This window comes from Euphorbia lathyris, chromosome 8, assembly GCF_963576675.1.
Source record: "Euphorbia lathyris chromosome 8, ddEupLath1.1, whole genome shotgun sequence".
NCBI classification, from domain to species: domain Eukaryota; kingdom Viridiplantae; phylum Streptophyta; class Magnoliopsida; order Malpighiales; family Euphorbiaceae; genus Euphorbia; species Euphorbia lathyris.
Genome location: NC_088917.1, coordinates 17487148 through 17510065, shown reverse-complemented (window position 1 = coordinate 17510065; position 22918 = coordinate 17487148). Strand labels below are relative to the sequence as shown.

Below are 22918 nucleotides of genomic sequence, written 5' to 3'. Positions count from 1 at the left end.
AGAAACCCACGGAACGCACCTACTCTCTGGTTTACGAGAGTGTGAGGGGGTACAAGGTTGACCACTCTAGATGGTTTTCAAAGGGTTTTGTGGAAGCTGAGCAACCCTTCTGTGAGAGGATCAAAAACAACGGCTGGACAGAGATGTTCTCAGTTCGCGAACATACCTATCCTGAGTTAGTGAAGGAATTCTACGCTAACCTAAAAGTTGCGAATGATAATCGGGACTACATGGTCACCCAGGTTCGAGGGAAGGATATCTTCATCAACCCCGCTTATCTTGCCTCACTACTCAAGCTGAAAAACGAAGGAGCAATACTTCGTAAATCTGGTGACCAAGATAAAACCAACTACTCTGTCGAGTTCTGCAAACCTCCTGGTCATGTAGGGGAAATTTCAAGTACCTCCATGTGTCAGCATCAGAAGATGGCCCATTACATACTGGCCAATTTCATCTTTCCCAAGATCAACTGCACCAACTTAGCGATAAACTTTGAGCAGTGCTTCATCTGGCACATGCTGACCTACACGCAGATAAACATGCCTGTCTTCATAATCGGTGGGTTTCAAAGAAGCACTGGAACCCTTAGGTTAGGCTCCATAATTACCAGAATCCTCAAAGACCACAAGGTGAGCTTAGTTGAGGAAATCCACACTATAGGCATAGAGATAACTGCAGCTGCACTGTATGGTCTATTCTACGATCAACCCATTGTGCCTAAGAAAGGGAAAGCAGTCGCTATCCAGGAAACTGAGGGGATGGTGACTCGAAAGGGAAGGATGGAAAGAAAGAGGAAAACTGTTCAAAGCACCTCTAAAGAAGCTGTCTCTGCACCAAAGAAGCTTAAATTTGTATCCAGAGGAACTAAGCCTCAACCTCAACAAGGTCAGGATGGACCTAGGTCAGCTGAGAAAAGACCGAGGCAAGCTGAGCCTGAGGTAGAAGAAAGAGAGGATATTGATGAGCAACCATTAAGAAAGAAGAAGAAGATCTCTTCTGAATTAAGTCCTATCGATGCCCTTCCAACTGACATCGTCATTCCTCCTAACTCACATTATGTACAGAGTCAAGACATTGACACTGAGCAACAGTCAGAAGAAGAGGAAGAACAAGACCAATTGGGTGGTCAGTTTGAAGAAGAGGAAGAATAAGACCAATTGGGTGGTCAGTTTGAAGAAGAAGAAGAACTGGGTGGTCAGGTTGACACTGAGGAGATAGCTGATGATGAGCCATATGAACCAACCAACACTGAGCTGGTTGACGAAGACGACGATGAGCCAACGGCAAATCATCCCGCTGTTCAAAGGGAAACTTCACCTACTGACTCTATTGAGTCCATTCCTGCTGACCCTACTCCTCCAAAGATAAAGAGACTAAGAAGACTTAAGAAGAAGGCATATCTATCCCCCGTCATTGACCTCATGGGAGACTCACCTCTGAGGGATGAGATCACTGACCTAACAGATATACACCTTAAGTTCTTCTCTAATCCTATTGAGTCTCCACCAGAGCAACAAGAAAATCAAGCCTCTGTTTCTCAGCCTAAGGAACATGCCGACTTAACTGCTTCCCCAAGCCAAGATGATGCCGAGCAAGTGCTCGAAGATCCTGCTACTCATCATGTTGAGCAAGCTAAGGAATTACCTGCTCAGGTCAACACTGAACTTCCTCAACTTCCAAAATCTAGTCAGCTTCAGCCTGACGCTGAGCAAGTAACACATTCTGCCGATCCTCCTCTTCCACAAATCCAAGTGCAAAATCTAATCCAGTCAGCTTCCACTGGAAATGTGAATTCAAGACCAGCCGCTGATAATGCTGGCACTTCCAATATTGAGCAGAACCAAACACCGCCTCCATTCGGTTCTACTCCTCTTCCGGCATCTAGGCCAACAAATGATGGATCATTCAGTTATCTTACTGCCTCTGAGTCTGGTCGAAGAATCATTGACTCAGCTCATGCTCTCCTCCAGGACCTCCATCAATCAAGTACCGATGCCGCTGGGTCAGTTCCTGTTGAGCCAACTCAGCTTTCGTCTGTCATTCAGCTTCTTACTGAGATCAAAGGTCTCAAGGATCTTCTGAGTGTCATGACTTCATTACAATCTCAACAGCCCAGGCAGGAATCAATAACGAAGCTGGCCGAACTCCAACTGACCATGGTTAATCACATGAACTCTCTACAGGGTCAACTTCATCAATTGGCAGTTGCAAACACAATGTATGCAACTTCTGCCGAAGTTCATCAACTCTTCAACCAGCTTCACACTGAGCAAGAGAAAAATAATCACCAACTCTCTTCCTCCTCCCAATGCTCCATTGAGCAAATTAGTGAGGCTGTACGTCTGCTGAACTTAAGCAAGGAAGAGATGGAAACTGACCAGCTTAAAACCAACGAAATCCTGAAGTACTCTCGAGTCACTTTCAACCACGTGCGCCACTCAAATGCTCAACATCAGTATTTTGACACGTCCTTGCTGAAGATGTTTCATCAAGCATTTGCCATGCTTACTGACAGTATACACTGGGTTGGAAAGTCTCAAGCATATATTCTGAGTATGCTGAGTGCTGCAGCTATCAGGATTCCACGTGCTATTTTGGATGATGGTGTTCCAATTTTTGACGGCATAAATGAAAGCACACGAAAGCTAAAGGCATTCTCTAAACGCCTAACTCAAGCTGCCATTGAAGACACCTTCATTCCTCCTCCTGCCGATGGTGGCAAAACGGGGGAGAAAGAACAAGTTCAAAGAACTCAACATTCAGAGGAAGCTTCAGGTAGTCAGCAAAAATTCAAGCGAAAAGGAAAATCTAAAGAGCATGAAGCCCAACTCAACTACAAGAAAAAGTAGCTTGACTAGGATTGACTAGATTCAATTTTTGTTAAACTTGTAGTCTTTCCCTTATGCATTTTTTTTTATGCTGACCTGAATACAAAACTGTGCATGCATCTATCTTTTCAACAATGACCAATCTTATGTGATGCTTACTTATGTTTTGTGCTGAATAGTTAACGCATCTTCACTAAATCAACTGTGCTATTTCTCTTCATTGCTTTATGATTGTATGCTGTGTTGATCAATATGTTGACCTCTTTTACATGTCTTCTTAAAACACATTGAACAAAGAAATACTCAGCGCTCTCTGATATCTAAACCTTCCGCATAAACTGAGTTAAAAAGAATATGACTTATAAGCTGACCTTTTTCTGAAAACTGACCTTAGACTTACTTGATTAAACCTTGAAATGTTTAAAGTAAAACTAAGTCAGCGGCTCAACCCTTATGGGGGAGTATCTTGAGTATTATAAGGTCAACTATCATGGGGGAGCTCAACACTGAGTTCTTCAACTGAATATTTTTGCCAACATCAAAATGGGGGAGTTTGTTGAAACACCTTTCCACATGATTTTGATTTGACAAAATTATTTATGTAATTGATAAAAAATATTCTAACACATTAAATTTAAATGCTTTGATTTATTCACACTAATGTGTTTATTCAATGTTGAGTTTATTGATTTATAAGACATTAAGATATAAAGTCTAAAAGCCCATAAGTGGAAGTCAAGCCCAAGTCAACACATCAAGACCTCACGGCCCAAGATTTCAAAACACGGTCGTTTTGTACAAAGCACAAGCTCAGCCTGAAGAAGGATCGAGAAGCCTTCTCTCAATTGCTTCAAGATGAAGCTGCTGAGGGGAACGATAAGAAGTACAAGACAACGGCAGACAAGAACCAACTTCTAGACAAAGTATTTCTACTTTGGGTAAAGTTCAGAAGGCGCAGGAAGCTGTCTGGAAGACTTTGCCAAATATGTCGAAACATTCTGTTTGCCAGACGAAAAGCTGCCGAGCACTGCCGTGGACAGAAGATGCAAGAATCTCATTGGCCAACGACACTGAGCACATACTGAGTGACAACGACAGGAAGCCGTTTCCCTCCAACGGTTATTTCGAAATTCGAAATTACCGGTGCCTCAAGTGTCACTATAAATAGGCCTCTCATTTGCTTCAATCGATGCAGATCTTCAATTAGCCGAAACGCTGTCCAAATTCATACTTGAAGTTCTGTGAGAAAAGCAAAGCAAAAACCATACACCAATTTCCAATTCTTGTGTAAAAGTCTAGAGTGATTTTCAATCATCTAAAGTGTCTTAGCAATTGTTGTTTAGGACAAACACTTTATCATTTCTAGAAGAATAGAAAGGAGAGACTGAGTACTCGGTTATAGTACTCAGCGGTAGATATAGGAGTGAGTAGAGGTATAGAGGAAGGTACTCTTGTATACTCAGCTTCTATTGTAAAAGGTTTCGTGCTCTACCTTTAAAGAGCTCAGTAGAGAATTCAAAAAGCTCGGACGAGTTTCGGGGACTGGACGTAGGCGGAGAGGCCGGACCAGGATATGTCTGCTGAGTAACATATTTCTAACCCTTAAACTCCTTTATATATTGCTTGCTATAAAACTGACTAAGTAACGAACTCACGCTGAGTTGAGTGCACTAAGAAGCTGAGTTCAGGAATAGACTCTAAGTGCTATCTCCTGACTCAAGAAAAGAAACAGACTTAGTCACAAGTTGACTAAGCTTGTGTCTTAGAATTACCTAGCGCCGCTGTGTAAACCTTTTCTTAAGAAAAGAAGTCAGCCTAAATGGACAAAATTTTAAATAGTTCCTATCCCCCCTTGGAACTAAACTTGTCACGTTATAAGGGACCAACATAGACGACCAAACACCTCGATCAGACTCTGAAGCTACAGCTCTTGCCAATGTATGAGCTAGGACATTCACTAATCTAAAAATGTAATTGACCATACAATTCCGTATATCCTTAATCAAGGATTAACAATCACTTATTAGTAAATCCATAGCCGATTTGCCACTAGTTTCTCGTTGTAAAGCATATATTAGTAATTGTGAATCCGATTCTAGCAATATATTCTGTCACCCATTATTCTTGATCTAGCTAAGTACCTCCCGTCGTGAGAGTGTCTCCACTAAAAACGGATCCAACTCACTCTGAATCACTCCATTCCCCGCTACAACAAACTATCCTTCCCAGTCTCGGGCTATAAAGCCGAAGCCTCCATGCTCCAATTGTGGGAAAACTGCACCATTGAAATTTACCTTGACAGTACCCGATGGAGGTTTGACCTAGGCAACAACACTAGACGTTCTACCCGAGCCCGACCCTTGTTGCACCGTGCGAATCGCACACCAACTAGCTAGAAAACACATGGCTCTTGTAAATATGGTAGCCATAGGAGTCCATTTCGACTGCTAAACCACCTCATTCCTTGCCGACCAAATGCCCCAATAAATGACAATCGCCTACTCCCTGACCTCCTCAGACCGCGACAGAATAGCATTGTGTAAGAAATCAACAAATGATTGGTACTCAGACCGAACCCCTCCGAGAAGCGAAAAATTCCAGACGCGCTTAGCTTGACGATACATTACTAGCATATGTATAGTATCCTCCTCCGTTGGCCTGCAAACCGGACATAGTTTGTCCATAAGCACCCACCTACTCAACAGCTCCACAAGAGCGGGTAAACAGCTCGTAAGGCATCTTCACACCAGGTCCTTCATTCGTGGTGGTATTAGCAACCTCCAAACAAAATTCCAATCCATGTTAAATTACCTCGCTTAAGATCACTTAGGAGTGAGATTAACTTAGATAAAAACTTAATCTAAACCCCCTTATCGCCTAGATAACATTAGAAGTCTATTAATTTGGTACTTGTAGTATAAATCCTGTGGATTTGATGTCTGGATTTGTCCATATTTATTACTTGATAACGATAGGGTACACTTATCTCTTAATGAGTCTTTGAGCGACAACTCGGGGCGCATCACAGACCGAGAAATTCGATAATCATGTAGTCGCTGCTGCCCCTCCAAGCGATACAAAGTGGCAGAAAGACCCTCGACAAATAATAAAAATAGATACGGCGAAATCGGGTCACCCTGCCTAAGGCCCCTGCTTTACCGAATTGGTCCTATAGTATGAGCACCATTGTGTACTTGATATGTGTTCTTCATAACACATTGCATGACCAACTGAATCCACCTATCAGCAAATCCCAGCTTACCTATTATCACTCTCAAGAACTCCCATTCCACCCTGTCATATGCCTTGGCCATATCTAGTTTGAGAGACACGCAATCCTTCTTTCATTGGGTTTTTTAGTGCAGAAAGTGATTTACTTCAAAAGCTATCATAACATTATTAGTAATCAGACGCCCCAAAACAAAAGCACTCTACGCTGAAGAAATGATCAAGTGGAGGAATGTTTCATCTGATTGGCTATTACCTTCGATAAAATTTTGTAAATCACATTACAAAGGGCTATAGGTCGCATATCATAAACAAATTCAGATTTAGAATTCTTAGGTATCAGGACCAATATAGTCTCATGAATAGTTTTTGGGAACATACCATCATTTAGCCATGATAAATAGGGATGTGTGACATCAGGGACCACCACCTCCTAGTACTATTGGTAGAAACCCGAGTTAGAGCCATCCGGACCAGGGCTCTTATCCGAATGCATTTCAAATACGGCCTTTCGAATCTCCTGAGCCTCAAAAAAATGTAATATCTCCTCATTAATTTACATGTGATTTTAGGCAAGACACTATTAATGATATACTCTAGTTCTCACCATCAGACTTGAATATCATATTAAAATATCGGGATATAAGAGGCTTTAAACCTGATTGCCAATCAACCTAGACTCCATCTTCATTTTTTTTAATTTTTATAGTACATTCTTCTTGCGCCTGGAGTTAGCCTCGACATAGAAGAGTTTAGAGTTTGTGTCTCTAGCTTGGAGCCAAAATTTATTACTCCTCTGTTTCTAGTACACCTCCTATTCGAGTCGCCCCCTTATTGCTGCAACCTGTTCTTGACAGAAATCATCTGCTCGTATTTTGACCCAAGCCAGTTCACATCGACACTCTCGGATTTGGTTTCGAAATCGGCCCCTTCTTTGATCTCCCCAAATAGACAGTTGTTCACTGCACCGATAAAGTCTAAGGAGTAAATCCGAAACAGTCGTAGTCGACCATGCATTTCCCACTACCATCCAACAATCAGTCTCACCCATCCATGCGTTCTCGAATCGAAATCGCCTCAAACCTCTCACCAATTGCATAACCGGCATCAACATTAAAGCTGTATGATCACTAAATTGGGCATCTTCATTCAGAACAGTATCATTAGGAAATAAAGTATCATTAGGAAATAAAGTCATCCATTCTGAATCAGCAAAAGCTCGATCCAATTTCTCCTCAATACAGTTTCCTGTCACGCGACTCTTCTCCCATGTGAAAGCATGTCCCACCATCTTAATCTCACTTAATCGGCAGTAGTTAATTGTCTCACTAAACCCCCTAAAGTAGAGAGGCCGGATGCCGATTACCACCCTATTTCTTAGCTAAAGATGTCACATCATTAAAATCCTCAATGAGAACCCATGGGAGACTCGATCGGATAGATAAAGACTTGAGTAAATTTCATGAGGCTTGATGACGAGTCCTCTCCAAAAAACCATAAAAACCGGTTAATCGATACTCCGGCAAACCTATTTACCGAATTTAGAAACCCGAACATCAATAAAATTGGATGAAGAGCCAAGTAGGTTCAGTTTACCCTTGTTCCTCCAAATAAGAGGAAATATTACTTTAAAAATTGACATTAGCAAAGTTTACGATCGAATCGATTGGAGTTACCTCTGAGATATCAATCATGACACTTTAAACAAATTAAAATACTATATAAATTTAGAAGTACAATTGATTTTTTAAACTAAGTTCAGCATGCTAATGGTATATTAAGCCTAATATTATTATTCCAAATGCACACGTAAAAATAGGAAAAATAGTTGATTTTTCTTTGGAACAAAATCTCGTACGGATTAATTAGATTCATTTAAACACTTGCTTAAGTTAGTTATAATGAGAATAAAATATATGGACTGAAAAAGAAATTAGATAATATGCTACGCGTAATCAATTTAGGGAACATTCGCACCAAATAATTGAAAAATCTTGTCAATTTAGCCCTTAATGCTCCCTGCTGCAGACCCATATGTACAGTGGAATTGAATATAAAAAAAGAAAAAGGTTATTTGCTACATTTAACCCTTTTTGACTTATTCCAAAAGTACAAATTCATATAAACAAATATTCAAACTTCAAAAGTAAGCACCATTTTTTCTTATATAGTGACTACTATTTAGGAGGTCAATTTGTTTGGACCTTATAATTCTATTTATGAAAAAGTATAAAAATAGACTATATAATTTAATAGTTATATAGTTTTTCTTTGTGTAAAGTAGTTCATTAAGTAATCAAAATATCAAATGTAGAATAGACCGTCAGATTGAGAGCCAATGTCCGAAAAAGGGAAGTGGCAACCCGGTTCATTGACGGAAGAAAACAAGATATCGTATTGAATCAAAGCTAACAAGGATCTAAACACAATAAATAAAATTCCAACAACAGATTTAACATAAAGGCCAAAAACACCACATATGGAATCTGTAAGGAGACAAATCGCGTTTAAAACCAGATCCTTAAACTGCTATAGGAAGCTTCATGAACCTCTTGAATTTCATTAGTAGATCGAAAAAGGAGATCCTAGCCCTGAAAAACATGTACGCACATGTTTCACCCATACTTTAATTTGGGCCAATTTCATAATTAATTACTTAATTCAGACAAAATTATGAAAGTTTATGGGGTTCAGGCTGATTTGTAATTATTTATTAATTACTCTTTTCATCAAAATTTGTGTAACATTTGAAGTTTTGAGCCGATTTGGTAATTTACCAAAGTGTTGGCTAAAATATGTAATTTATCCAATTAAATCAAAGATGAAGCTGCAGCAAATTCGTGGAAGTTGGCATAAGAGATAATGGGGATATAGTGAAGCTGAAACATGAGTTAGTAGGGGCGAGCAGTTAGGAGCAACCTTGTTTTACAATTAGAGAACTTCCTTACTGAAACGTGAATCTTTCTTGTTGGGAAGTTTTCTACATATTTTCTACAGCAGAAAAACATAATTCAACAGCAAAAATTAGTTAGTGGAGGAGAGCAGTTATGTAACTTATTGGAATTTCCCTACTGAAACGTGGAACTTACTTGCTGGACAATTACCTACTTATTTTTACAGCATAAATACAAGTTTTGGCACCAACAAAAAGTCCCCAACAAATCTCAAAAAGACTCAACAATCTCTCAACAATAATTAGACTCAATATTTTCAATTTCTTTCAATTTTCTTTCCTTAGTTCTACATTTTCCTTTCAATCCTTAGCTTTAGACTTCCCTTTTCAATTCCATCTGAAAGCAGAAGCATGTCATCCTAAGTTTCTGCTATGAATCGACAAAAATCCTTATCAGAATTACTGAAACTTGTAATTTTTACTATTTTATCAACCAATCTGATTTCTTTGCTTCCAATTCGAGTTTTGCAGGTCTTATAATGATAATTAAATATGAAGGAAGACCATGAAATATCCAGATGTATCTGTAAGTCAATTTATTAAAGTTTATTCACTTTGTTTAATTAATTTGTTTGATTGGGAATTTCCATCATTTGTGGCAATATTTTTATACAAAGAAAACAAGTTTTGTCAAAACAATTTCAAAGTTAACCGAATGTTATGATTAGACTGGTAGTGCTTAGAATGTTAAGTCGGAGGTCGGTGGATTTACTGGGCGTTTTGGACGTGCCTAATATTCTCTCTCGAGAGGATATTAGCCTTTCCCAAACTATACCAAATTTCCAAACTCATTTGCTTCCCGTAAGGAATCTCGGTAACATTTTTCCAAACCTGGTCTGGGTGGCGACACTTATTTTTCGACGACGTCGATCCTGTCAAAACCATCATGATCTCAGTTGGGCTCCAAGCCCAAAACAATCGTGTCATTAACGAATTTCCCTTTTAGTGTTACTAATGAGGCGATGTAGTTTAGTGTTACAAATGAGGCGATGAACCTACAGTAGTGAAAGATGTTCTAATTAAATCAATGGCTCAAGCTCTGGCTACTTTCTGTTTGAGCAATTTTCTTCTTCCCAAATCTTTGTGCGATGATCTATAGAAGATGATGAATTCTTTTTGGTGGGGTACGAAAGAAGATGGAAAGAGGAATATCCATTTGTTTGATTGGGGGAAGTTATGTACCAATAAAAACAAAAGGGGGGTTGGGGTTTTGAGATCTTCGGGATTTTAATCTTTCGTTATTAGGTAAATAGGGATGGAAGTTTATTAGTAATCCATACATCTTAGTGAGTCATTTGTTCAAAGCTAAATGCTACCCTAATGAGTCTTTTCTTTCTTCTAAATTAGGTAATAACCCTAGTATTATTTAGAGGAGTATGTAAAGTTCTATTGAGGTCTTGAATCAACGTTTACACTGGAAAATTGGGAGGGGAGATAAGGTGTCTATTTGGAAGAATTTGTGGCTTGTTAATGATGATAATCGTATGGTTACATCTTGTAGTACAGAGGCGAAGTGTAATGATACTGTGAGTTCCCTTTTTATCCATAATACGTGACTATAGGATCGAGGCAAGGTCGAGAGCTAGTTCAATCTCTCGAAAGCGAATATCATTTGCAATATGGTGGTACCTTTCTTGGATATGGATGACTGTCTTATTTGGCATTTTTCAAAGGATGGGTTGTACTCATCAAAAGCTGGGTATCAGATTGTTGAGTCTTCTCACAGCATGGTGCAAAGCCAAAAAGGATGCATAAATCTATGTAGCTTAGTCCTTTCCACTATACTGTAGTTTTTCCTTTGGAGACGTGCTACTAAGACGCTGCCTACTCGAATTCGCCTCATTAGGAAGAATGTTAGTGTTCCGATTTTGGTGCCTTCTTTGTATGAACGATGTTGAACACAGCTGACATCTCTTTGCAGAATGTTTGTACGCGAAGCAGTGTTGGGCAGCAGTTCAGCTACTAACTCCTATAGGGGAATGAGACCAAGTCGAAGATTGGCTTATTGATTTGTTGAACCAGCCAATCCGGAATTTGTATGTGTTTCGGTAGTGGTTCTATAGTCAATCTGGACACAGAGGAATAGTCATCTTTAGTCGAAGTCATGCCAGAATCCCAATAACGACATAAGAAGTTCAATGCAGTTTTTACATGATTGGCGGCAAGGGCAAAGGACCAATATTGAATCTGGGCTGACTATGGATCAAAACAGTGAGCAAAGGTAGAATTTCAGGAAAAATCCAGTAGAAGGGCGGGTGAAATGCAATGTAGGCGAGCTATTTTTTAGATCTTATCTTGTTTTGGTATGGGTGTGGTTCTATGTAATTACGAGAGCTTGTTATAGCTCGGTCTCAAATGACTTGAGCATTGGCCTTATGAGACGATATTGCTTGGATGTTTAGGCTACAACAATATCGGTTTTGAAGTTGACGCAAAAGGAGTGGTGAATAGTTGGTCCTCGAGCCATAAGGATCTTACGGAGTATTGTGGAGTAGTTCAAAACATCAAGAAACTTCTTCAAAATCGTCTGACTTGTTCGGTAACGTCTGTTCCTCAATTAGCGAACATAATTGCTCATAAATTAGTTCGTCATTCTTGTTCCAATGCTAATTCTTTTGTTGCTTTTTATGTTCCTAATTTCTTAAAGTGTATAATCTTAATAAAATGTTTTTTCCTACAAAAAAAGAAAATAATATAAAAACAATATTACAACCATTGAGTTGCTATTAGCCAACGGTGTTGCACAAGCTATTGCTCGCAACGCTAGATTACACGTTAACAGATTTGTTTCTTTTTTAATGCCACATTGGCTTAACGATTTATTTTGTAAAGATCTGAAAGATTAATAAAGTTCTGTTTCAATTCAAAAAAAAAAAAAAAAACAAAAGTTTTGTCATCTTTAAATTCCAATTAAAATGTATATAACTTTATCTTTTGTGTGTGCATATAGTGTAAATTTTAAGGGAATTAATTTAGGAGTATTATTACTTTCCATATGGATATGCCAGAATTGTTTGTTGTAAAAACAAATGGATACCTAGATGCTGATTATATTTGATGGTACAATTATTAAGCAAAGAACCTATCTATATTTATGGGAATAATATATATCTACGAGGGCATTTTTGGAAAATTTGAAGATAAACATTTTCATGCATTTCCCACCTCTCAAGGCCTTAAAGAGCCATGCACTATTGCATATTTGACCAAACCCTATTCGAATACTAAATACCGTTCCCTATTTACTTATCACCGCTTTCTTTTGGACATTTTTGCTATTATCATATTTTCAATTAAAAATTGAAATTCTCTCTAATTTCTTCCAAAATCACAAACATGAACAACAATCATGACTGCGGACACGGTAAAGAAAAGGGACTAATGATCCCTCCAATCTTAACTATGTAAGAGGGGTGAGTGTTGATGGAGACATGGTAAGTGTTATTGCCCCAAGGTCTCGAGTTGGTATAAGAAGCGCTATAGGAGAAGTGACATGTCACCTTGGGCGTTTTCACTAGGGGCGGAGACAGGGGGTCTGGGCCCCTCCGGCTACCGGAACCACCATGGCCACGAGTAGTTTCGGCCCCCCTGTCTCCACAAAATTGTAGGTTGTTGTGATTCTGACCCTCTTGTTTTCAAGAAATTTAGCTCGGGTGCTATATATATTAGTACTCCAAAATTGGCTCAGGTCCCGTTAAGTCATATCTAAATCCAAAATTTCAATTTTTTGGACCTGTTAGGTTCACTCTAAGTCCAAATTTTAAATTTTTTTAGCCTGTTAGGTCCTCATTAAATCCAAATTTCTAATTTTTTTTTTGCCTATTACGTCTTTCTTAAATCTAAACTTCTAATTTTTTTTTTCACCTATTATGCCTTCTCTAAATCCGAATTTTTTCTATTAGACACCGATTTAGCAAAAAAAAAATTTACACACCACGTGTAAAATCGGCCCCCCTCCTAACCGAGCAATCTTGTATTTGCCACTGGTTTTCACTAGTCTTTGCTTGTGTTCCTTCCATCTCTAGTAGTTTCCTTATAGGATGAAGTGTTATGGATGTATCATTGTTGCTCATATATCAATAAGATCATCCGTGCATTATTTACTATCGTGTCCCTTATGTGTTGCATGTTATGGTGTATAGATGTAATGGCTTACTTATATGATTAATATGGTACGCTGGAACTATATCTCTGATATATAACATGTCTAATTTATGAGTAATTTTAGGGTACTCCTGGAATAATACTCCCTACCAATCAATGCATGACACATGTATTTATATTTTTTCTTCCACCAATCATGCTCATGTAGTGGAACTAAAAACAAATTTAATTGGTTGGGAGTATTATTCCCGAAGTACTGTAAAATTTCTCCTAATGAGTAATTTTAGGGTACTCCTGGAGTAATACTCACTATCAATCAATGCATAACACATGTATTTATATTTATATATGTGTCTGTTGTATAGCTGACTTATTTTCAGAAGGTGAAATGAGCTGACTTATATTTAATACTATTAGCTGATTTATTTTTAGAAGGTGAAATAAGCGTCACACGGTCCCAACGAATTAACCATGTCACACTTCAGTAGCGTTCACCTGGACCTTGAATGATCAAATGAATTTGGTCATTCACCGTTGGATCTATGCTCATTATTGGATCTATGCTCATTTAGGGTCCAGGTAAACGCTACTGTGTCACACTTAATAAGGTCTTAAGAGTTTTAACTCATTCACCACATCATCATTTAAGGTAATCCATTATATATTATATTTATATAATATATAACTTTACATTAATTGATTGAGCATATAGGAAATGTCAAAACCGTACCCATAACCGTGTATTTCCGTGTATATTTGGAATATGATTTGGAAATTCTCTTTATCACTTTTTCTAGTTATGGTGACTATTGATTCCATTGTTCAAAGCCATACCCCAAAGTGAAGAATATGAAAAAGATAGCCTAAAATGTCACCTTTTTTTTTTTTTCCATTTCTCCAACTATATAAACAACCCTTAAGCTCATTTCCTAAAATCACAAATTCTTCTTCCTCAACTTAGTACTAATTCTTCTCACATAATCATCTTTTCTTCATTCCTCAAGCTTAATTAACAAAGGTAAGGGGCTTAAATTTCTATTTTATTTATTTATTTTAGAATAAAATTTAGGTATGAGTAATTCTATCCATTTCGAAGATCAAAACGAAAAATTCTACTGTAGACCGGGACCAATAGTCGTATTTCCACTCAAATGATGTTACGTTAACAGTTGGAATGATGTGACATCATTTGAGTAGAAGGGTCATTACTGGTCCCGATCCACGGTAGAATTTTTTATAAGAACAAGCTACAATTTGATAAATAAGGCTTCACAGGGGACCGGAACCAGTAGTGGTCCTTCCAGTCAGATGATGTCACGTCAATAGTTGGGATGATGTGGCATCATCTGAATAGAAGTCATTACTGGTCCTGATCCACCGTAGAATTTTTCGGTAAGAACAAACTATAATTTGATAAATAAGGCTTCACAATCAAATTTACAAGTTACGTACTAAATAGGGACAAATTGGCACAAACAAGATGGGGGATTGAAGGTCTATTTAGTTCAAATTATTTACTGTTTGTTGTTGTTATTTTTTGTTTGTTTTAGCTAATAAATATTAGCTTATCACTTATATTACTTCAAATTTTTTTTATCATTTATATCTATTATTTAGAATAAAACATAAAAAAAAAAGTTTCAAAAGAAGAATCAAACGGGCATTGAATGAAATGTGGTTGGAGGTGCAAAATCAGCCATCTCCATAAACGGAATCCCAAGTATCATCGATAGATCAGGGTGCAATAACACTGGTCCATCTCTTCAGTAGTGTTCATTTGGACCTTAAATGATCAAATGATTTGGTCATTCACTATTAGATCTAAATTTATTAAATCTAAATCTTTTCTTTTTAGAATAACTATCAACGGCAGAATAAGTACTACTGTATGAAAACAGAGACCGAGCCTCTCAACAAAAAGTATCGCGGAGATTAGGGTGCAACGACACTCGTAAATCCCCTTCTCTATGCTCTTGTTCCTTACCATTGTGATTGATTCTATAGCGAGGACCGATTTAACATCTCTAAATGTACCCATTTGGTTCTCCTTTTTATATTAATTGTTATTATTAGTTGATTTTCTTTTTAAAATAACTATCGATATTTAAACACTCTATATTTACTGTTTAAAAACCACGCTAAATGAACCTTAGTTGGAGGTGCTAAATCAGCCCTCTCCATAGACAGAACCCCAAGTATCGCTATCTGCTCTTACTACTTACCATTCCGACCAACTCTCATTATCAGTTCCGAATTACAAATAAATAATGCCGAAAAAAGAAAAAACGTTTCTCATTATTTTATTTTGATGTTTTGAATTTCAGAAGGAAAGGAAAATTTAAAAGAGATCATGAGCAGGCCAGGGGACTGGAATTGCAGGTCATGTCAGTATCTGAACTTCCAAAGGAGAGACTCGTGTCAGAGGTGCGGCGAGGCGAGGCCTGGTTCGGGTGATAATTATGGAAGCGGTTTCGGGTTATCCTCATTCGGGTTTAATACGGGTCCTGATGTTAGACCCGGTGACTGGTATTGCACCATTAGTAACTGTGGTGCTCATAACTTTGCTAGCCGTTCTAGCTGCTTCAAATGTGGTGCAACTAAAGATCAATCTTCTTCTTCCTCCTCTTCTTCTTCGGGTTTCGACGGTGATAATATGATGCGAATGAGAGGTTTCGGGTTTGGAAACTCCGGCACCACCAGTCGCTCCGGTTGGAAATCTGGGGACTGGATTTGCACTAGGTCAGTTAATATCTGCATTTTTTACAAGATAAGGTGCAAAAAAAATATCTTAACATTGGCCGTTAGAAGCAATTTTACCTTTAATATGGGCAGACAACAGCAATTTTACCCTTACCTTTACCCTTGTCGTTGGCAAATTGGGTGAATTTGAGAAATAATTCATCAAACTGTCTACTCAGTCACAAATTTTATCATCTGCAATTTACATTTGTCTTCTCAGTCACAAATTTTATCATCTACGCGTTACATGTGCTTTATTTTATTACTCATTAGTAACCGCACAAACACATGAATTGCCATGAAAAAAAATAAAATTAAAATTAAAAAATTATACTGTATTTTGTATGAGTTCGGTAGAAAAATTTAAATATTTCGTCTAATTTAAAAATATTAATCTCCAATTCTATTACTAAATAAAAAAAATGTAAAAACTTTTTATAGAACTAACTGATATGTAACTAGTAAAGAATAAGTAGCAAACCATCAGTATTTTATATAATTATTTCTGAAATTGACCCAAATTACCAATGTTAGAGATACAATTGCTCTTGAATGTCAACGTTATGGTAAAACTGCTCCTGACTATCAACGTTAGAAGTATTTTTTGCACCTTATCCCCTTTTTTATAGACAATTTGTCTGAATCGAGGAAAAACTAACGCACCCTTTAGTATAAAAGACTAGTGTGTCCTAACTTCTTGACCTGGTATGAAGTAGCATGTGTCGCTCGCTTGGATTGGACACGGAGCCCCGCATTGGGTTTTGTATTGTATTGATCATTCCGTATCATTATGCATATGAAATGAAACAAACACTTTTAACCGAGTTTTATATTCTTCCTATTAATCCGGGGTTAAATGTTTGCGATTATAATTAATTAAGTATTGAATTGAAATATGAGGAGTAATTATTTGTAATAATATATTTAAATTAAACAGGTCTGGATGCAATGAGCATAATTTTGCTAGCAGGATGGAGTGCTATAGATGCAATGCTCCCAGAGATTTATCATCTAACAAGACTTCATATTAGTCATATTTTTCTATTTTTGGGTGAGATTTAATTGTTGTTAAAAATAAATTTTAATTATTTCATTATACTATTTAGATTATGAAAAAAAATTAACAGTAATTATTGGCTTAATTTCAGGTCTTGCAGTTTGCAGCAGCAGCATATGCAAATCACTCTTATTATTATTATTATTATTATTATATAGACATCCATTTTGTGAACCTTCTTAAATTATTCTAAAACATTATAAAATGTAGTTCTATGCATGGCATCAATCTATTATTATATATATGTTTGTTTTGGTTGCATTTTATATCATGTAGATATTGTCCACTTTGGTCCAAATCCAATATCTTGAACTTCACTGTTTTAAAACTCGTCTATATGTATTGGATTCCCATCTTACTAATAAGCCATAGTCACTATATCTCCATTTTCGATGTGAGATTCAATTCATTTCTGCCCTCATCGTTATCCCTTAGGATAAGCTCTTTGCTCCGGCCACTCAATCTGGATCAGTTCGTTACACAATCTCATATATTTAATGAAATTTAAGTTATTATTATATTTATTTTTTTAGGATGAGAACAAAATTAAAGTGCAACAATAATATGTAAAAATGGAAAAGAAGAAAAAAAAAAGTCATACATCCTTTTATGTCATATTGTTGATCACTGACCTTTTGTTTTTTCCACTAACAAAAAAAAAAAGTGATGCATTGTGGATTTTGTGTTATAAAGTTTTTTTTTTAGCATAAAATGGAAATTGATTGACTCAGTGAATCTAATTAATAAAATGTTGATTTTAAGAATGGATCACAAAGTTTCTATTTCCTCTTTATAATAATAAGGAGAGAGATTTTCTTTCAAGTTTAAAATCCATGACGAGTATATCTTAATCGACACACTTCTAATTTCAAAGGTGTGAGATTGTGAGTTCCAACTCATCTTCTTAAAAATAATATGGATAAATAATTATAAATAATTATATAGTTCCTCAATTTTTGTTTTTGCTAACTCCTTAGTTCTTATGCTTGGTCAAACTATACTAAATAAATTTTAAAATACCAAAATTACCTTTTACTTTATGTTTTAATAATAAAACATCTATTTTTTCTCTTTTTTCCTACATAATCACGATCTCTCCAATATAAACTCCAATATAAGTAATTGATTTATTAATTTTTATATAATTATAGAACTTTAATTTAATAGCGTAAAATTTATTGACTAAAAAACGAATGAAAAATATTTCAAAAATTATTAAAATAGGAGTAAGACTATCATTGTAAAAAGTTTTTACAACTCTAATAAATTTTAAAGAAAAAAAATATATGATTTTTAAAAAATTATAAAAATATTAAAGGTTAGTTTAAAGATATTATATTAAAAAATAAAGAAAAAATAATTACAATTTAAGAAAATTAATAATACATCTTTTAAAGTATATTAATTTCGGTATATATGTAGTTCAAAGACTTCATTAAAATTAAATTTGAAACTAAAAAATAATTTTTTTTTATGTATATAACTAATGGTAATTTTGGACTTTCATTTATAAAAACAAATGGAAGGACTAAAGAGTTGATTAAAATAAAACTTAAAGACTTTATAATAATATGATGGACTTACTAGCATGTTAAGTAAAAACATAAGGACCTTATAATTATTTACCCAAATTTGCTTAAAATGATGGACTTACTAGCGTGTTAAGTAAAAACATAAGGATTTTATAATAATATGATTGACTTACTAGCGTGTTAAGTAAAAACATAAGGACCTTATAATTATTTACCCAAACATAAGGACTCAATAGTCTCATCAACTTGCTTAAAATGTTCAGTTAGCCCCCTAAATTTGCATAAAATATAATCAATTGATTACTCGGTTGCAAAAAAAAGTAAGTTAAATGTGGAAGATATATTCCACGCGTCTTAAAAAAAAGTAAAAAGATCAAAATCGGGATATGCAGTTCTAATATTAGAGAAGACAAGTTTTATAGTTGAGCAAGTAATAACTTCATTTTTAATCTATTTTTGAATTGTGTAATAACATTCTAAGATGCGTGGAATACATCTTCCACATTTAACTTAATTTTTTGTAACTGAGTGATTAATTGATTATATTTTACGCAAGTTCAGGGGCTAACTGAATATTTTTATCCAAGTTGAGAGGGATATCGGGATATTTTGAAAGTTTAGAGGGTAAGTCAAGCTTTTTAGATAAGTTCAGGGGAGCAAATGATGTATTAAGCCAATTTAATAAAGAGTAGAAAATTTAACATAGGATTCCAAAGCTTTTTGCAAACACCTTTCATTGACCTCTTAATTGGGTAATGTTTGATTAATTAACATAAAACTAAAATTAATTTATTAATTGGTCAAAAAAGTAAGCACACACATATATATTGATTACTAGCTAGACTCCATTAGATAGCTTTTAGAAAGATACTTTGATCCACTTTAAGCATAGCTTTTATTTATGTTTACTTCATGTTGTAAGTACTTAATCAGCTCAATCTGTTTATGCTTTCTTTCTTGTTTTTAGAGCTTTTCTTTAGCATTTTCCAAGTATTGTGCCATCATTATTTTCTCATGAGACCATTAATAGCTTTGCTAAATCTTAGTGTGACTCATCAAATACAACAACAATAAAGCCTTAGTCCAAAAATGATTCGGGATCGGCTAAAAGGACGGCCCGGTGCACTACACGTCCCCGCTTAAACGAGGGTCCGGAGAGGGGTCCTACCACAAGGGTGTACTGGAGGGCAAGCCTTCCCCTGCCATTTTTTTAGCAAGAGGCCGCTCCTAAGACTCGTACCCGTGACCTCTCAGTCACACGACAACAATGTTTACCATTGCGCCAAGGAGCTGAGTCATCAAATATTACATTAAAAATGCTAACGAGTGTTGATCTGAGTGGTAAGGAGTTGAGTCTCTGCTTGTCAGGTTTGAGGTTCGATTCCCTACTTCGTCAAAATTTATAGTTTTCACATGCACCTTAATGAGTAGTAGGTGATCTGTAAATTTCACTTTAAATCCTCATCGAGATTTGTAGTTTTCACATGCACCTTAATGAGCATGTAGATTTGCTCATTTACCGTTAGATCTAGGCTTATTAAATCTAAGCCTCAAGATGCTTTGAATCTTCATCTTAGGATTCTAATAAGCCTAGATCTAATAGTGAATGAACAAATTCTACATGCTCATTAAGGTGCATGTGATCAAGACTGCTAATCAATAACCGATCGGTTGAATATTATCGATTGTTTTTTAGAAAGTACAGATTTATCTCTACGTACGAAATTATACTATTTTATTTTTAACGTTGTCAAACAAGATCAATTTTACTCATACCTAACATAAAATTTAAACGAGCTGATTTAACAGTTATTCGATTGCCACATCGAACCATTTCAATAAGTTTGTCAATAAACATAATCAGTTTCGTGCATTTCTACAGGTGCTTATAACTATTTTATTAACATAATAAATATTTCAGACAATTTATTAGGATTAACTTGTATGTTTGCATACTCAAATATTGACATTTTGACCAAAGGAGCATAGTTATTGATACACCTCTGAAATTATAGAGGTGGAAAGTTGTGAGTTCAAATCCATTCTCTCACAAAAAAAAAAAAATATATTAACATATCAAAATATTATTTATAATTATGTTAGTAATATAACATATATTTTAAATATAATTGATGTTCAAAATGTTTAATATGACAGTAACGAGTTAAATAACAATAAATCAATTTATTTAGGTAGAAGTAAATTTGACTTCCGTTGGAAACTTAGGAGTAAAATGATATTATTTTGTATGTTTATTAAATATGTACTTCCCTAAAAAACACCATAGATATAAATTTAAAACTTATATTAACTATGTATATGTATCATAATTTTATATTAACAAGGAAAAGGAGTAAAAGAACTTTAATGATTGTGTTAAAATGGGAAGTTGGGAACCAACCCAAAATGCTAAAAATGCAGTGAACTAGTTAAAGTGCATTTTAACCATCCTACTGTGATAGTCAATGCTAGGGAAATAAGTAAATACCTTTTTATCGAAAAAAAAATCACCTAACAAAATAAAATTACTTTTTTTAAAGTTTGTTTTTGCTCCTTTTTTCTATCTTTAATTTATAAACCAAGCATGCTCTAACTTACCTATTAAAGTTTTTTTCTTTAATACATGCGGCAAATTTATCCCCAACATTTCAAGCGAAATATACATTTAGCTGTAAAGTATGAAATTGTGTAAATTTAACTCTAACGTTTCAAGCAAATCAATTTTAGCTCATGCGCTACCAAAAATTTAAAAATATTGGGTTGACTGTTATTTAAATGTCACATCGGATCTTCCAAACAAGTTTGTAAATAAATTGAAGTAGTTTCGTATATTTTTTGTAATTACATTAACAGGGAGCGAGGAGGATCGACCGACCCTCCGGTCCCGCCGAAAAACCCCAGGGAGGGGGAGTTTCTTCCCTGGCTCCACCAAGGACCGTCATAGATGGAGCCCCTCGAGGCAGTGGCGGAGCCAGGATTTCGTATCTGGGGGGCTAATTTTAGCCATACGGTTTAGAGTAATTTTCTAATGTCCAGCCCGTTAGGGCTAGGCAATTTTTTTTTGCTCTCCAGCATTAATTGTTTCGTTTTAGTGCATATACATATTTAATTTTCTATAAGTTTAACGCTAATTTTCTAAATTAAAACTCCTAAACAAGTATATTATTCTTTATAAATTAAATATTTATATTGGTATTTTGATTAAAGGAAAAAATTATAATTAATTAATAATAATGATGAAAAAATAATTAAATTAGATAATAATATTGATATTTTAATTTTAGGAAAAATATTATAGTTAGATAAAAAAAACAATGATGAAAAAAATGTGAATTGAATATTTACATTGATATTTTGATTAAAGGAAAAAAATTACAATTAATTAGATAATAATATTAATATTTTAATTTTAGGGAAAATATTATAGTTAGATAAAAAAACAATGATGAAAAAAAATTAATATTCAAGACAAAAAGTGATGAGTAGGAGGCTCGAACCTGGACGGTTGTGGAAAGACAAGAAAAAATATGGGATACACAAGATAAAAAGTGATGAGTAAGGGACTCAGACCTGGAACGTTGTGAAAATCAACAGAAGATCAGATACCACCTAAACCAAGAGGACAAACCTAATTTTATGTTACATGAGTACATCCTAAATATAAGTACTAAATCAATTATTTTGGGGGGCTACTCGAGACTGAACCACTATTTCTTAAGGGTGGTGCCGGAGTCCGGGGGGCTGGAGCCCCCCCGGGCTCCGGGCTGTCTCCGCCCCTGCCTCCAGGCATATCGGCTAAAGAGGAAGATTTAGTCTTTTGCGTCTTTTTCTTTTTAAAATCAGCAGCTGCACAAAACAACATAGTGGTCAGACTCTCCTTATGCATGATGTCATGTTTGCTCTTGAAATTCGAAGGAATATAATTTATGTTACATCATTGTTGAATTTAGGATTCAGTTTCTCATTTTAAAGATAACAATTTAATATTGTGTTTGGAATATACATATTATGGTTCTGGTTAAACTTCAAACGGTTTAAGGTTGACTTAAGAAATTTCAACTACGGTTCTTTTCCCATCATACCATATGTATGTGATAAAGATGTGATATTATGGAATGCTAGACTAAACCACATAGATCAAGATCAAATGAGTTGGTTAGCCAAAGGGAGGTTACTAGATAATTTAAATAAAGTTGAATTGCCCTCTTGTGAGCCATGCATTAAAGGAAAGATGTTCAGAAACCCGTTTTGAAAGGCTACTAAAGCTAAATATCCTTTATAATTAATCTATTCTGATGTTTGTGGTCCAATGAATGTGAAGGAAAGACATGTGGCACTACTTCATCACTTTAATTGATGATTATATACCAGGTATGGTCACATCTATTTCATCCCTCAAAAAGTTTAACGCCTTAAACTGTTTTAGAAAGTTTATAACCTTGTTGAGAATCAATTAGATAGAAAGATTAAAGCTTTG

General features: G+C 35.6%; 1 protein-coding gene across 3 annotated transcripts; it reads left to right on the top strand.

Annotated features, from left to right (window-relative positions):
- Positions 1 to 14041: 14041 nt before the first annotated feature.
- LOC136203530 (putative RNA-binding protein involved in heterochromatin assembly) lies at positions 14042 to 17155 on the top strand. 3 transcript variants are annotated; one of them, XM_065994701.1, is made up of 5 exons: positions 14080 to 14131; positions 14969 to 15064; positions 15438 to 15852; positions 16790 to 16903; positions 17001 to 17155. In XM_065994701.1, exons 3-4 carry the CDS (start codon positions 15464 to 15466, stop codon positions 16881 to 16883), a joined length of 483 nt encoding a protein of 160 aa, XP_065850773.1. In that variant the 5' UTR covers positions 14080 to 14131; positions 14969 to 15064; positions 15438 to 15463; the 3' UTR covers positions 16884 to 16903; positions 17001 to 17155. The 3 variants fall into 3 exon arrangements, with proteins under 3 accessions (XP_065850771.1, XP_065850773.1, XP_065850774.1); XM_065994699.1 differs by lacking the exon at positions 14969 to 15064 and having other exon boundaries at positions 14042 to 14131; XM_065994702.1 differs by lacking the exons at positions 14080 to 14131; positions 14969 to 15064 and adding an exon at positions 15114 to 15143.
- Positions 17156 to 22918: the final 5763 nt, after the last annotated feature.

What these genes read in the sequence shown, in the direction of transcription:
- LOC136203530 (XM_065994699.1), top strand. Translation starts at nt 15,464, where the DNA reads ATGAGCAGGCCAGGGGACTGGAATTGCAGGTCATGTCAGTATCTGAAC. An exon ending in GGGGACTGGATTTGCACTAG is followed by an intron (nt 15,853 to 16,789) that starts GTCAGTTAATAT and finishes TAAATTAAACAG; the next exon opens with GTCTGGATGCAATGAGCATA.